The sequence below is a fragment of the Pezoporus wallicus genome, unplaced genomic scaffold, assembly GCF_028554395.1.
Source record: "Pezoporus wallicus isolate ANWC-B61680 ecotype Strahan unplaced genomic scaffold, APGP_CSIRO_Pwel_v1 contig_3486, whole genome shotgun sequence".
Classification (NCBI taxonomy): Eukaryota; Metazoa; Chordata; class Aves; order Psittaciformes; family Psittacidae; genus Pezoporus; species Pezoporus wallicus.
Window position 1 is genome coordinate 4,652,802 of NW_026642292.1, and position 13,139 is coordinate 4,665,940.

General features: G+C 50.1%; 1 protein-coding gene across 3 annotated transcripts in view; it reads left to right on the plus strand.

The window, feature by feature from the left end:
- LTBP2 (latent transforming growth factor beta binding protein 2) overlaps nt 1–13,139 on the plus strand; it is a 72,125-nt gene that overhangs the window by 1,847 nt on the left and 57,139 nt on the right. For all 3 annotated transcript variants that reach the window (XM_057428476.1, XM_057428475.1, XM_057428474.1), the window contains exons 2-3: nt 6,642–6,712; nt 12,509–12,752. In XM_057428476.1, the coding sequence (XP_057284459.1) occupies nt 6,642–6,712; nt 12,509–12,752 (315 nt within the window). The remainder of the gene's footprint in view (nt 1–6,641; nt 6,713–12,508; nt 12,753–13,139) is intronic.

Consider the following 13,139-nt stretch of genomic DNA (forward strand, 5'->3'; position numbering starts at 1 on the left):
GAGCAATTTGAGCTTACCCAGTCCATTAGCCTGGGTTTGGCAGCTGTTCAGAGTGAGAGTCTTGGGAAGATCCAGCCCTGCGCAGTCAGGGTTAGGCTTTTTGGGGCTCAGAAGGATTTTACCCTTTCTGCAGTCAGAGTGTTAGCATTGCTTTGGGGTCACAAGGCGGTTCAGTTGGATTTGAGTCGTGTGTGATGTAGCCCGTTTCCTTCTATGACTACTCTTGAATGGTCTCCACCAGGTTTTCAGGCTGCAGCTGCCTCCATTGTCAACAGCCACCCTGTACTGCTGTCAGAAGGGGCGGGCAGCCCAAAGGCTCAGGCTATGTTCAGAAGAGTGCTGAACCTCTTTGCAAGTAGCTTTCTTTCAGCCCTTAATCAAGGGTGTAACCAATGGTTGGTCCAGGTGTTACCGACGTGATTCGGCTTCCTGGGGTATTGGAGAGTGCTGTTGCCTCCAAGCTTAGAGGCAGGAATAGCTGTGCCTCAGTGCTGTGTTCCCCACACAGGCTGTGCTGCGCTCTGCCTCTGCCCTGCCCTGGAAGATGAGGGCTGGGGGATACGGAGCTTGCTCCAGTCCCCATGAACTTGAACTCTGGAAAAGTGCATATAATGGCTTGTCATCAGTGGCTTTCCATCTCTTCTGGAGTCCAAATCGGCACTTTTAAACTTTTCTATGACCTACTGTCTTTGGAGTGTATGAGAAAACCTAGCTGCAATAATTGTCCGTGAGTAACCACATGGCATTACTCCTCATGGAAAGCTAGCGGCTGCTGCCTCCATCTGTTCAGTGAGACTCCGTCCTTCCACCTCATCCATCTTCTTAGGCCCCTTGCTGCACCGGACACATTTCCATCCAGGAAACTCAGGGCCCCTAAAAAACATAATTTCATGATGTTTCATTTTTCTGCCAGGTGGGATATTTTCTGTTCTGCTATTTACACTGAACTCCTACTACTCTCTAGTATGGCAACCTTCATTTTCCCTTACTCAGGTAGCTTTGCAGGTTGCATTAAACCCTGCTGCTATTTATATATACAGTAACTTTGGCTTAAAATCTCAACTTCTGTGTGGGTTGCCCTCCCTGATTCCCCAATCAGACCTCTCTGCTGGTACTTCCAGGGGGTCTGCACAGTCCTGGGGATGAAAACCCCATTTATCAGCACTACATCCTTTTCTGGATAATTATTTTTTCTCTTTGTTTGACAGTGGCATACCCAAGATTGAGTTTCTTTCCTGGGGACTGTTTGGATGTGTCTGCCATCCTGCTCACATCTGACCTTGTTGCAGATGGGACTTGCTCGCACCTTTCCATGAGTGCGTCCAACAGCAAGACTTGTGAGAGATGGGTTTTAGTGTTTCCTCCTGGAGCCTCATTGTGAGGTGACTTCTGACACTACAGCAAATACTGCAGAAAATTACTGTCTTCTGAGTGAGGAAAACAATCCAGCCCAGGGAGCATCTCTGCTGTGCTGTGCTCTGCTTAGCACACCTGTTTCTCAACACCTCACAACTAGAAAGATTTTCCTTCCATGTGTCATGGGGTAGGGAGCTCCCATGCCCTAATGTGTGCCAGCTACGGTTGTACTTGTGTGCCAGATGCATCCTAGTTAGGGCTGTCCAGTCCTGCTGGGAGAATACTGTAGGCGTCTCCCTCCACCTCTGTGTTCCCTGGGACGTGACACCCTCCTTCCTCTGCCTTGTGGCTGGGAGGGTGAGTCCCAGTGATGATCCTCAGGTGATGTACTCAAAATCAGAGGAAGGTGGGTAACAGGGGAGCAGTCTGGGGAAGCCTACGTGCCTGGGTAATTTTCAGGGGCATATGAGGCTGCCCAGGTAACAGGATAGGAGTCCCACACTCTCTCTTCCTCCCACCTTCTTTTTGTGTATTCTGTCCCCTAGTTCTTGTTTAATTGCCGTTGTAGACACCATCTGTGGCTATTTAGTCCTGCTTTACCCAGGCGTTGTGGGATGTAGGTTCTTGCTGCAGTATGTGCATGTTGCTGCTCAGGAGCAGAGGCAGTTAACGCTGATGTGGACTTGGCAGAGGATTTTCAGTGGCTTATCGATGCCAGCACCCTTTTGCTAATGTTCTTCATAGGGTCCGACTGCAAATGTTTCATACACAGTTGGATAAAGTTCACTGTCCTGCAGTAGAAAGGCAGACCTGATGATCTAATGGTCCCCTGGCCTTCTGTTAAGATGCTGAAAATGACCTGAATGGAGCCAGCATATCTGGCAGCACAGAGTACTGCGTGAAGTTGGAAGATGATGCATATATTGCTTTTAAAATAAGTAGTGAAAAAAATAGTTCTACTGAATGGTTCAGAAACAGTATGTGATCATTGCTGAGGCTGTGCACATGTTGAAACTATGTGAAGCCACAGTCTTACTACTGTTTTCTTGTTTTCCTTCCCCCTAGCACTTGTTAAAGTTGTTTGGCTCTGGTTACAGATAACCCTGCAAGCTCCTACAGGCTTTTCTCATCCTTGGTACCACTTTGCATAGTGGGGGCCTGATCCTTATGGTATTGGTCTTTGGCTGCTGCAGCAAAGCCGGTGATGAAGGACTGGCTTGTTACAGCTCCTCTGCCCAAGCTGCAGGTTGGGCTGGAGCATGCAGTCAGGGCTGTGAATGGTACTTCTGGATGTAGGGAGAAGCTACATGGCTATAGCTGTGAGGAGTGTCAGGGAGATGTCTGTCCCAGAACAGGAGCAGGCAAGTGAGTAATGCCTGACATCCATCTCCTGTGCACCAAGCTCTCACAAGGTGCCAGGGACTATACCTGGGTGTGGATGGTACATCCTAGCAGCAGAGTGAGAAGTGAGCTTGGTCTGCAGTTGCTTACTGCTGCCTGTGCTGTTTGGAGACCTCAGGGTGTACCTGGCCCTTGAGGGGCTGAAATGCGGATCCAGTGCCTCACCCTGCATTTTGCCAGAAAGGCAGTCCCAAAGACCCATGTCTGCACTAGTGAGCTGTACCTCAGGGCTTTCTCTGGCACTGGGGCTATTCAGCTGCCTGAGCTCTCCAAAAAGGGGAATCAGACTATTGGAAATGGTCTCTGTCTGCTCCAGTCTGAGCTGAGCTGGGAACTATTTTGGAAGGTGCTAAGTGGCCCATGAGCCCTATAGCAGCCCAGTGTTACAGGCAATCAAGCCCCAGTGCCTGAGAATGTCCCCAGCAACATTTTCTTTCCTAGGAAAGATGTGAGCTAGCTGGCTTGGCCCTTAGGAAGGTAAATACAGTAATTAACCTATTCCACTGGTACGAGACAGATAGGAAAGAAAGATGGTTTTCCCAAGGCTTGTTTTGGCATCAGTGGTAGGGCTGGGAATAAGGCATCCCTGCTGAGCGTGACCTACTTGGGTGTGGTCAGTGGGACTTCAGTTTAGGACACCTGTGTGAGGACATGTCTTCTCTTTTGCACTGATCTAAGGCTGTGTTGAGCTTCTTTCCACCTGGGAGAGTTGCTGACCCCTTCATGTGCCCACCAATCCTCTCATCGTTTTGCATCCCAGGCTGCAGGGTGAGAGTCCTCCCCTCACTGCTGCCAGGCTCCCAGTTTCACATGGTGGGTAAGAAGGAGGCAGCCTGGCTGCTCAGCCTTGCACAGCTGCTGAGGGCTTCAGAGTTAGGAGCATGGCTTTGGCTCATGTCATTGTTAGGTCTGCCAGGGGCTTAGTGCATCATGGCACCAGCTGGTCTCCTTGCTGGGCAGCTCCACCTGCTGCCTTGGAAACCCCCATCTCCTGTGCAATGCAGAGTGATCAGGGGCTGCTGAGGGTGTACAGGTAGCTCCACAACAGCCACCCTTGGGACAATGACACCAGACCTGGAGGGACCTTGCCACTTGTTTTGCAATCCAAAAGCAGTGCTGGATGGAGAGACCCGGGGTTGGATGCACCCTGCATGTGGCTTACGCCTGATCCATGTCTTTACCCAAAGTGTTGGTGATGGCACGTGCAGAAAGACAAGCACATCTGGGGTCCATTACTCTCAAGCACCATCCTTCCATGCTGTAAACATGCTGTGCTCCTTAAACCTCCCGGGATTCATTCTGAGTTCTTTGTAAGACAGTGAAAACCACATGGCTTTCAAGCCATGCAATTGTCAACTAAAAGCTTTAAATAGAACCAGACCTGCTCATGACTGCGTCCCATGCAGCAGAGGCCCCATAGCTATTTTCCCACTGCTGATGCTCTTGCTTTACCTGGGGCCCCATGCTCTGTGAGGTCCTGTGCACTGGGCTTTCATCATGAAATAATTGTGGTCCTTCTCTGCACTCCAGTACCACATGCTGCTCCTCCCAAGTGCCCACTTCCAGGCCTGGAGATCCTCCCTGCCTCTGTCTCTGATAACCTCTCATCCAGGAGGTTGTGGAAGGAAGGGACATTCCTGTCCAGGTACTCCCTCTGCCCCTGCCTCTGAGGGCATCCCTGCCTGGTTGCTCCCTTCTCCACATGCTGGGCTGTCCTCCCTCCAGGAGCATCACCCTGGTGCTTAGCATCTCCCTTCACCTCGGGTTGGCAATTCATTTCTGGAGTTGGCAGTAACACAGAGCAACTCTGTTAATGAGAGGTTTGTGCTGAGCCCAGCAGGGGTTTCATGCCATCAAGAGTGATCTTGTCTGCTCAAGCTTGGGCCCCTGTCTCTTTTAGTCTCATACCTTTCTTCCTACAATCTCTGGCTCACTGTTGGTGTTGAGCACCTAGAAGTATGCTCCCTCCAGCATGCATGTGAGACATGCAGATAAAACTTGCACTTTAATCCCACAAAGGAATTAAAAGAGTGTGATTCAAGGCCAAACAGGTTCTCTGGGGAAAGCAAAGATGTTTATGCTGCTGCTTGGAGTGGAGTCCCTCAGTAGACCTTAATTACCTGAAGATCAGCTCCAGCCCGGTAGTTTTCTCTCTTTACTGATCTAGATGTCTTTAAAAAGTTTAAGGCCTTTCATGGGCTCTTATGCAGTAAGTAAAGGAAAGTTTGGTTTCCTTGGATACTTTCTGGGAATGCCTTAAAGATGAGACCCATGGATCTATTTGGGTTGACAGACAAAAAGCTGGAAATTGGTACTTTAGCCCAGCCAGAGCAGATGTGAGTGGATGCAGGAATTACTTTGGCTTGTTCTGTTTGCAGGAAGTCACACCAAGGGAATCTAAGTGCTTTCTGCCTGTAAAAATCTACCCAGGTTAGTAAAACGTTGATCCTGAAGGTCTGGATAACACTTTACAAGTGATGTGGCTTCTCAGACCACTTCCCCTTCCCCTTCTCTACAGGCAGCTTCATTCATGAACACCAGAACAATCCTTGGCACACCTGCTACCCACTGTCTTTGGCTCTCCTAAAGCATGAGCCCCACAGCTTGAGCTCTGGCACTTCTGGAGTCTCATCTCATACCATGTGGGTGCAGCAGTCACAGGGATACAATTTCAGAGCAGGATCATCTTCTGACCCTGCTGTGTTCATGTTAAAGCCAATCCAGAAGACTAATATGCATGTTTCCTTGGTTTCTGTAAATTCTGTCAGCAGCTCTGACTGCCTTGTCCAGAATTAGAAATAAACCATACTCCTCACTTCATTTCCAGAGCTTTCAGCCTGCCTATTTCTAACTCTCTACCTTTTGATGACTATACTCTTCCATCTACCTAGGCATGGAAAAGTTACATATTCCTAAAACTTTCCCTCCAAGGTGAGTAAATATGCTTGGAGACCACCCTGCAACTTGTTATTCCTTTTCATTATAGACATACGAGGTGTGATAGAGGAAGCAAGATTAGCTGCCTGCTTGGGCATGGCAGAGCACCTCTTGGAAGCACGGCACTGCCTCTGATAGCTGTATGTTGGCAGTGATCAGTACCTGAAAACACATAAGGGAAGAGGTGGGGAGGACATCATTTATGTAAAGGTAGTCAAAAAGTTGCTGCAGCAAAGTGCTGGAGTTAACAACCATGAGATGAGATGAGCATCCTGGAATTAGTGTAGCACTGTGCATGTCAGGTAGAGACAAACTTCATAGCACTGGAGAGTCCCCAGGTCCTGGGGTCATGGCACCAGAGGCAGATAACAAATGCAGGACTGGGGTGCTTGCAAAGGGAGAGCAAGCCAGGAGTGGCTGGTGTGGCTGCTGGAGGGCTGTCCCTCTTGGGGTAATGAGCAATGAACAGCACCAAGCAGCAGCACTTAGGTGGAGAATGAAGCATTGTCTTTGGCCGAAGCAGATCCGGACATTTGCAGAGCGGAGATGCTATGACCAAAGTTGGAGTCAGGCCTGACTTACACCCCAGTGCCATGAAGTGCTATGAGATCTTTAATGGTCCCAGGCTACTGGCTTCCAATTGCTCCCGGGAGGAAAATGGTTTCTCTGAGCACTGTGCCAGGAGCCCAGCATAATGCCAGTTGGGCATTATACTCCCAGAGGGATCACTCACACTGCAGCATTCACATAGCCCTTGGGGGTTTCTTTCCCAGGCACTTAAACAACTCGGCCCTTGTCCCATTGGTTTTGATCTCAGCTGCTGGTCCATTTGGAAGGAAATATCACATGCTGCAGGAAATAATTTTACGGGTGACTCAGAGGTGCTGGCTGCAGAGAGACCTCAGCTTCCCCTTCTCCTAACCACACTGCTTTGTCTCTCCGCTCAGGCCAAATGTTTGTGGCAGACAGTGTTGCCCAGGATGGACTACGGCTCTCGGCACAAACCGCTGCATCAAACGTGAGTATGACAGTCTCAGCTGGTGTGCATCTCCTGATGCACCCCTACAAAATGCTCGGGTATGGCTGCAATCCCAAACATGCCCCCTGGTCTGTGCCAGGGCAGGTGGATTGTGGGGTCCCTGCACGCAGTCCTCCAGCCTCCCCATGGGGCTGCCAGGCTGTGGGTCAGCTCTCCCCACCTGCTGGTTAAGTCTGAGCATGCTGAGTAATTATGGCTTTACTTTATTATCATTATTAGTGTCCATCCCTAGCAGGGTCTTGTTGGGGCAGGGCATTGCAACGGCATGTTCATGGATGAGTTTCAAGCCCTGGGCTCTCATCTTCCTGTTTGGAGCAAAAGGCAGGTCTGTGAAAGTCCCAGCAGGTGGGAGCCCGCAGTGTGGGGTTGTGCTCATGTGGGCGAGCAGTGCTGATGCTGAGGGGCAGATCAGGGCTGCAAATTACCTGGGTGCTATTAAGGAAAGCATTTAATGGAGCTGGCACAAGGGCTGGGCTGGGTAGGGCTGGAGGGTGGTGCAGCATGTGGATATGTGAAATGGCAGGAGGTGCAGAGTGGGAACTGCTGGGGCAGGGCCCTCCTGCCTCTCACAGAGGGGTTAATAAGGGCTCTGTTTCTCTGAGGGCCCTGTCACAGCCCTGGGGCTGAGATCATTTTGGGCTCCCTGACACAGCACTGAAAGGGAAGGGGTTTGGGCAGGGATAAGTGCCGTGCATGCCAGGGGCAGCTGCACTGCCATCTCCAACCCAATAGCTCTGCAACCACTGCCCAGCCCCTGCTGGGATCCCTGTCCCTACTAATGGGGCTACACCATCCAGCTCACCCATGGTCCTCTCCAATGCACCTGCCTGGTCCCAGGGAGGCGAGAGGCTGCATGCAGTGCCTGGGCAGCTCAGAGGACAGGCAGCACACAGGCACTGGGCAGGCTTTCCGGATGGGAACGCCCTGCCCGGGGTCGCGAAGAGCATCTGTGTTCACTCTAGTGGCAGCAGCTGCCCAGATGTTTAGCAGGGAAAGAAGCTCAGCTTTGTTTGCTGCGGGATCTCATGGACCTTCGGCAGCGCTGGGATAATTGCATTAGCGATCGCTGCTCGGGAGCTAGGGGCCAAGGGCTGACTCACCTCCCTTCTCCCTCTCCCCCCTGCCGACAGAAGCCAAACGGTAGAGAGCGTTCTGTGCTGCCAGACAGTGTCTGTAAACAGAGCGCGGGGCCAGCAATGGCAGCATCTTTCTCTCGTTAGGGATTTTCATAGGAGCAGTAGATCTGGGCTCACAGCCATGCAGGCTGTCTAGCAGTTGCTCAGGTGCTGGGCCCTTGTCCCCATGGATTCATTAAAAGGTCCCCGTCAACATGATTGGGCCTAACAGTGTCCCTCTGACAGGGGATGGTAAATCTCAGGCAGGATTTAGGGGGGGACTGGTGATGTGTAAACATCGTTTCATTCCCAGCTACCTCCCTCGCAGGGCTTTTCTGCTGGAGTTCAAGCTGCTGGAGATGTTCCTCTGTTTTTAAAGCTGCCGAGGCATGCTGGACAGCCTGTCCCAGTTAGTTTTTGCACTGTAATGCTGTTTAGTGTCTGATCCCATGGTTTTTTATATGGGCATTTCAGGGAAGTTATCAGGGTAGAAATGCAGCCAGAGGGAACCTCTTAGAGTGATGGAGCAGAGAAGAAGTTGGCATTTGGGTCTTGGGCAGGACCTTGGTTTTCATATATTTGAGCTTGGGTACAAGAGAGACCATAGGCCAAATTCTTATCTCCTTCCTATCATCTACCAAGCATGGTGATTTCTTCCTTCTTCACCCATGCTTCTCTAGGGACTTTCCTCTTGCAATATCTCTTGCATATGACTGAACTCAAGCCGTGGGCAGGTGTCTCTAGCCTTTTGGCTTGTTCTAGCTTTGAGGACCAAAGTGCAGTGTGAACTTGGGGAGTTAACAGAGTATCAGTGGCTGGGAGGGTGAAAAAGAGTAATCTTTCTCTTTGGGACACCAACATTTCTTGGGAAAGTGGAAATGAGCTGAGGGGGTTTAGCAGGAAGACCTCACCCGCTTGCAATGGGCTTGCTTTCTACCCACATGCTGCCAGCTCATCATGCGAAACTGCATACAGGGCATCCCGCAGGAGGGGACATTAGGGATAATGAGCTACATTTGTATTTGGGTCTGAGGAGTTCATCCAACCTCCTGCCTGTTTAACTTAGAATCATAGAATCAATTAGGTTGGAAAAGAGCTTTAAGATCATCAAATCCAACTGCTACCCCAGGACTGCCAAGACCACCACTAATCTGTGTCCCTGAGGGCCTCATCTACACAGTTTCTGACCACTTAAATCCTGGGGTGAGACTCAGGCCTTTATGTCCTGGGTTTGGTGGAGAAGAAACCCGTACGCACAAGCTGGCCAGAAGCCGCCTTGCGCTGTTCATATTTCAGGGACTGCAGGGGCTGTGGTGTGCACTTGTCAATAACTTAGCTGCTGCCTATTAGCTCATCATCCTTCCCTTCTGCTTAAGAGTAAAGGAATCCTTTTGCTCAGCCTCCCGACATTAGTTCATCCGCCTTTACTTTCATCAGCATTATTCACTATGGTTATTTGTTACTTCCCAACACAGCAGCTTGGGCTGGTAATGTAGGGTGAGATTTTTTTCCTGACATGGATATTTTAAAGTTTAAAAGAAACATTTTAATCAGCATGTTGGGAAGGAATAAACCTATTAATGTGTTTTCTAATCTCATACAGATGGTCTTGCAGTTAAGATACAGGATGAAGGCACAGGGACTCCAGAATGAGTCGCTAGCTCTACTGTGGTCTCACAGTGTGTCTTCAGACAGTCACATTAGCATCTGGGGCTTTTACACATCTGCAGAATTAAGGTGACATTCACATGGTCTCTCCTGTTGGGTTTCTTCTGTACAGTGACTGTACTGTACAGTCACTCAGACTGACTGTACTGTCTTTTGAGCTCAGACTGGTTTTCATTGAAGTTCTGTTTTCCCTTTATTATTTCTTCATTGCTGTTGATATCCCTGCCTGTCAGCCTGCACAGATCTCTCGCTTGTGTTAAATTATCCTCCCCTTCTGGGTGTGCTGACATGATCAGAGCTTTAAGTTAGACTGAGATTACATCTCACTCTGCATCAATAAGCAAGCTTTTCCATGAGAAAGTGGACTAAATCACCCCAGTGGTACAAGCCCTTCAGCATCTTCCCAGTTTTCCTGTTGATGCCTAGCTGAATGGACAGGTTCCCCTGCATTTAAATGGGACTGAGCAGGCGCTGCTTACAGTGAAGATCTACACCACTCTCCTTGACCTAGAGCATGTGCAAAGCAACAGGGGCACAGTAGTTGAATGTCACCTTGCAAAGTCATTGCTCAATCCTGGGCCAGGTGTGCCTGCAAGGTGATGTAGATTGCACTTGGTGGCCTTCCTCTCTGCAGGTCCTGACTGCCTGGCCTAAGTGAGTGGTCAGAGTCATGCCACAGTCATCCTTGCAGTGTGAACTTGCAGGGCTAGACAGCCCCAGACTTGATCTGTGAGGGTATTGCTAGATGCTCTTGAACAAACTGTCATTGCTACTAATGATAATTCAGCAGTGCTCCAAAACTTATCCTTTTATTAAGAGTTTTGATATGACTCTTTTTGCTTTCCCTAAAGCCACAGGTCCTGGAACAGGTGATTACATGGGACTACAGTGAGAAGACATGAGTGGCTGTTATCTTAACAGAAACTGTACATAGCCCCCACAGCTGGGGATTAACATCTCAGAGTAACCCTTGGGCTCAGAAACCAGAAAGCAAAGAGAAAGATTCCAAACAAACTGTCTTGTTTCTTCTGTCATTGTTATGGTTTTGGGGATCTGACTCATGATTTTACACACTTGGCTTTGGCAGTACTTCCACTGAACAATCTGCTCTCCCTACATTGCGGAGCTGGACTGAGTGAAAACCAGTGACTTTTTAAAGCTCTTTCAAGTTCTGCCTGAGTCTGCAAAGGCAACTGGGAAGGGGATTAATCCTAGAGCTGGAATATTTCTCTTCTCTGTATCAGTTGCCTTAAGGGCTTTTTAGAGTGCCTGGTCACTTATCACTGCCATCCTGCTGAAGGGCACAGCCTAACACGACTATGAATGTTGTTAGTGGGAGAGGCTGTGAGAACTGCTGTAGTCCCAGGTCCTGGCGTCTCGGCTCTGCAGTATTTCAGCACGTGAAGCAGTTGTTTTCTGTGGCAGGCTTCCTGGGCTGGTGGTGTTTGTTAAAACAGGAATTTATTGCGAGATAATAGTGGGGACTGGCAGCCTATTTATATCACAGCTGAGTTTTATATTATAAATTACATCAACTTTTGGAGTGCCAGACTTCCCAGAGACACGGTTAATTCCTGCCTGACTAGGACCCTGTCTCTGTTCCAGAGTCTGCAGTGGTGGCTGATTTATTTTGCTGGGGGATTTCATCAAAACCTCTGGCTTTAACCTATACATCTCTACGTGACTTGGGTTCTCCCTTGTCTTGAGATCTTTCTCTCTTCCTGAGTGTTAACATGGCAATAACAGTCAAATGAAGTATTCCAGCCAACATATCCCTGATCTAGTTAGGAAAAGCTGATGGCAGTCCAGTTTTGGGGTGAGGGAAGGGTTGTGGTGGTGATACTGCTGTGAAAGGACCTCAGAGTCTGCACAAGGACTTCCTTTGCTTGGTGACAGCAGGATGGCACATGAGGCTAGAGCTCTCTGTGTGTTTGTTGTCTAGAAGCAGTGTTTCTCACAGGTGTGCTTGGATCCCATGGGGATGGAGAACACAGCCAGAGAGGGAGGAATGTGCTAGGAAAGCCCAGCAGCCGCATGCGAAGATGGTGGGATGTTGGATGCTCCTGCAGCCTCCTGGGGCTGTCCTGAGGAAGGGGTCCTCAGCAGAAGTGATGGATGCATGTTTCAACCCATCCACAGGGTTCCCATGCAGCTGGAGTTTAATGTCCACCTTGTGTTGTCGAACAAGTTTTCATTACTCTTTGGCCAGACGGCCCTTTCCTTCTTTGAAGGATGACACTGTTTTCCAGTGTGTTTCCTATTAGTCTTGCTCGGAGCAGTGAGCCTGGTCCTACCTGGGCAGGCTGTGGTCTCCTGGCTCTTGCTGTCTGGGCTATAAACAGTATTTGGCATTTGTTGACTTGAGAAGTGTTAGGGTCCAGCATATAATTAACAGCACTTTCCTCCCAGGGTGCAAACTGAAGCTGGTGTGCTGTAATTAGGAACACACACAGGCTCAGAGTGTGATTTGGGCATGAAGTTAATGAACTGTAAGTCCCCATAGCTGTGGAGGAATTTGAGTGCAGTGACTCCAAAATCAGCTGTGGAGGGAGAGCTGGAAAGCTCTGGGGGGGACAGGCCGCAGTGGGGGAGAGGAGGATCATGCAAATCAGACCCCGAAACAGAGGTAACCCAAAAAAAGGTAACACTCGATCTCTTACTTTGGGGTTGACGTCTTGTCCTTGCCCAGAGTGGTATGGGCAGGGATAGGCCATACGCGCTCTACAGACCATGCTACTTATTTCTGAGCTTTCTGAAATGAGTATTGTTGGAGAAGAGCTCTGCAGAGGTCAGTGAAGAGAAGTGGGAGCAGAAGCAAGTCTCTGATGGAGGTGGCCTTGTGTTAGGGACCCATGGCAGCAGTAAGTATGTGACTTTGAAGGTCATCTGCCTGCAGAGGAGAGATGGAACCACTCTTGTGCTGCCCCAGACGGGTGCCACCACCATGGGGCTGAGCCCCATGACCACTAACTGCCTTTCTGTGTCTCCTCAGCTGTCTGTGACCCGCCGTGCCAGAACAAGGGCTCCTGCAGCCGGCCCCAGGTCTGTACCTGTCGCTCAGGCTTCCAGGGCTCCCGGTGTGAAGAAGTTGTTCCCGAGCAGGAGTACCACCCACCTGATGCCGCTGCCGCCTTCCAGCCCTCCGTGAGCTCCCTGCGGAGGAGGACCAGCACGGCAGGGAGGGATACATCCGTGCAAGGGGCTCAGGCACCCGTCCCACGGCACATCCCGACTGTGTAAGTTAAACCCAGTTCCTGGCAGGATGCTCCTCCAAGCCCACAGCAGATAATGCCATGCTCAGTCAGGCCACAGCCTCTGCTTCGTGAGACCAGGCACTTTGGCTCCTGGGGGAGGCTCCTTCCTACCCTATGGGAGCTGATGTAAGGGGATCGGGTCTTGATGTCCCTCCAAGGGACTTGGTTTGTCCCCAGCACTGTGTTATGGTCCCCAGGCACATGCAGAAATGGGACAGGCTCACAATGGTCCCATGCGGAAAGAGTACTGTGAAGTTCAGCAACTTTCCCATGTCCAGTTGGTGAAGAGCCTCCATTTGGTAGCAGCAGGGTGGATGGACGAGTGCGGGTTATATCTCTTTCCCAAGAGGATGTGTTTAGAGCAATAGT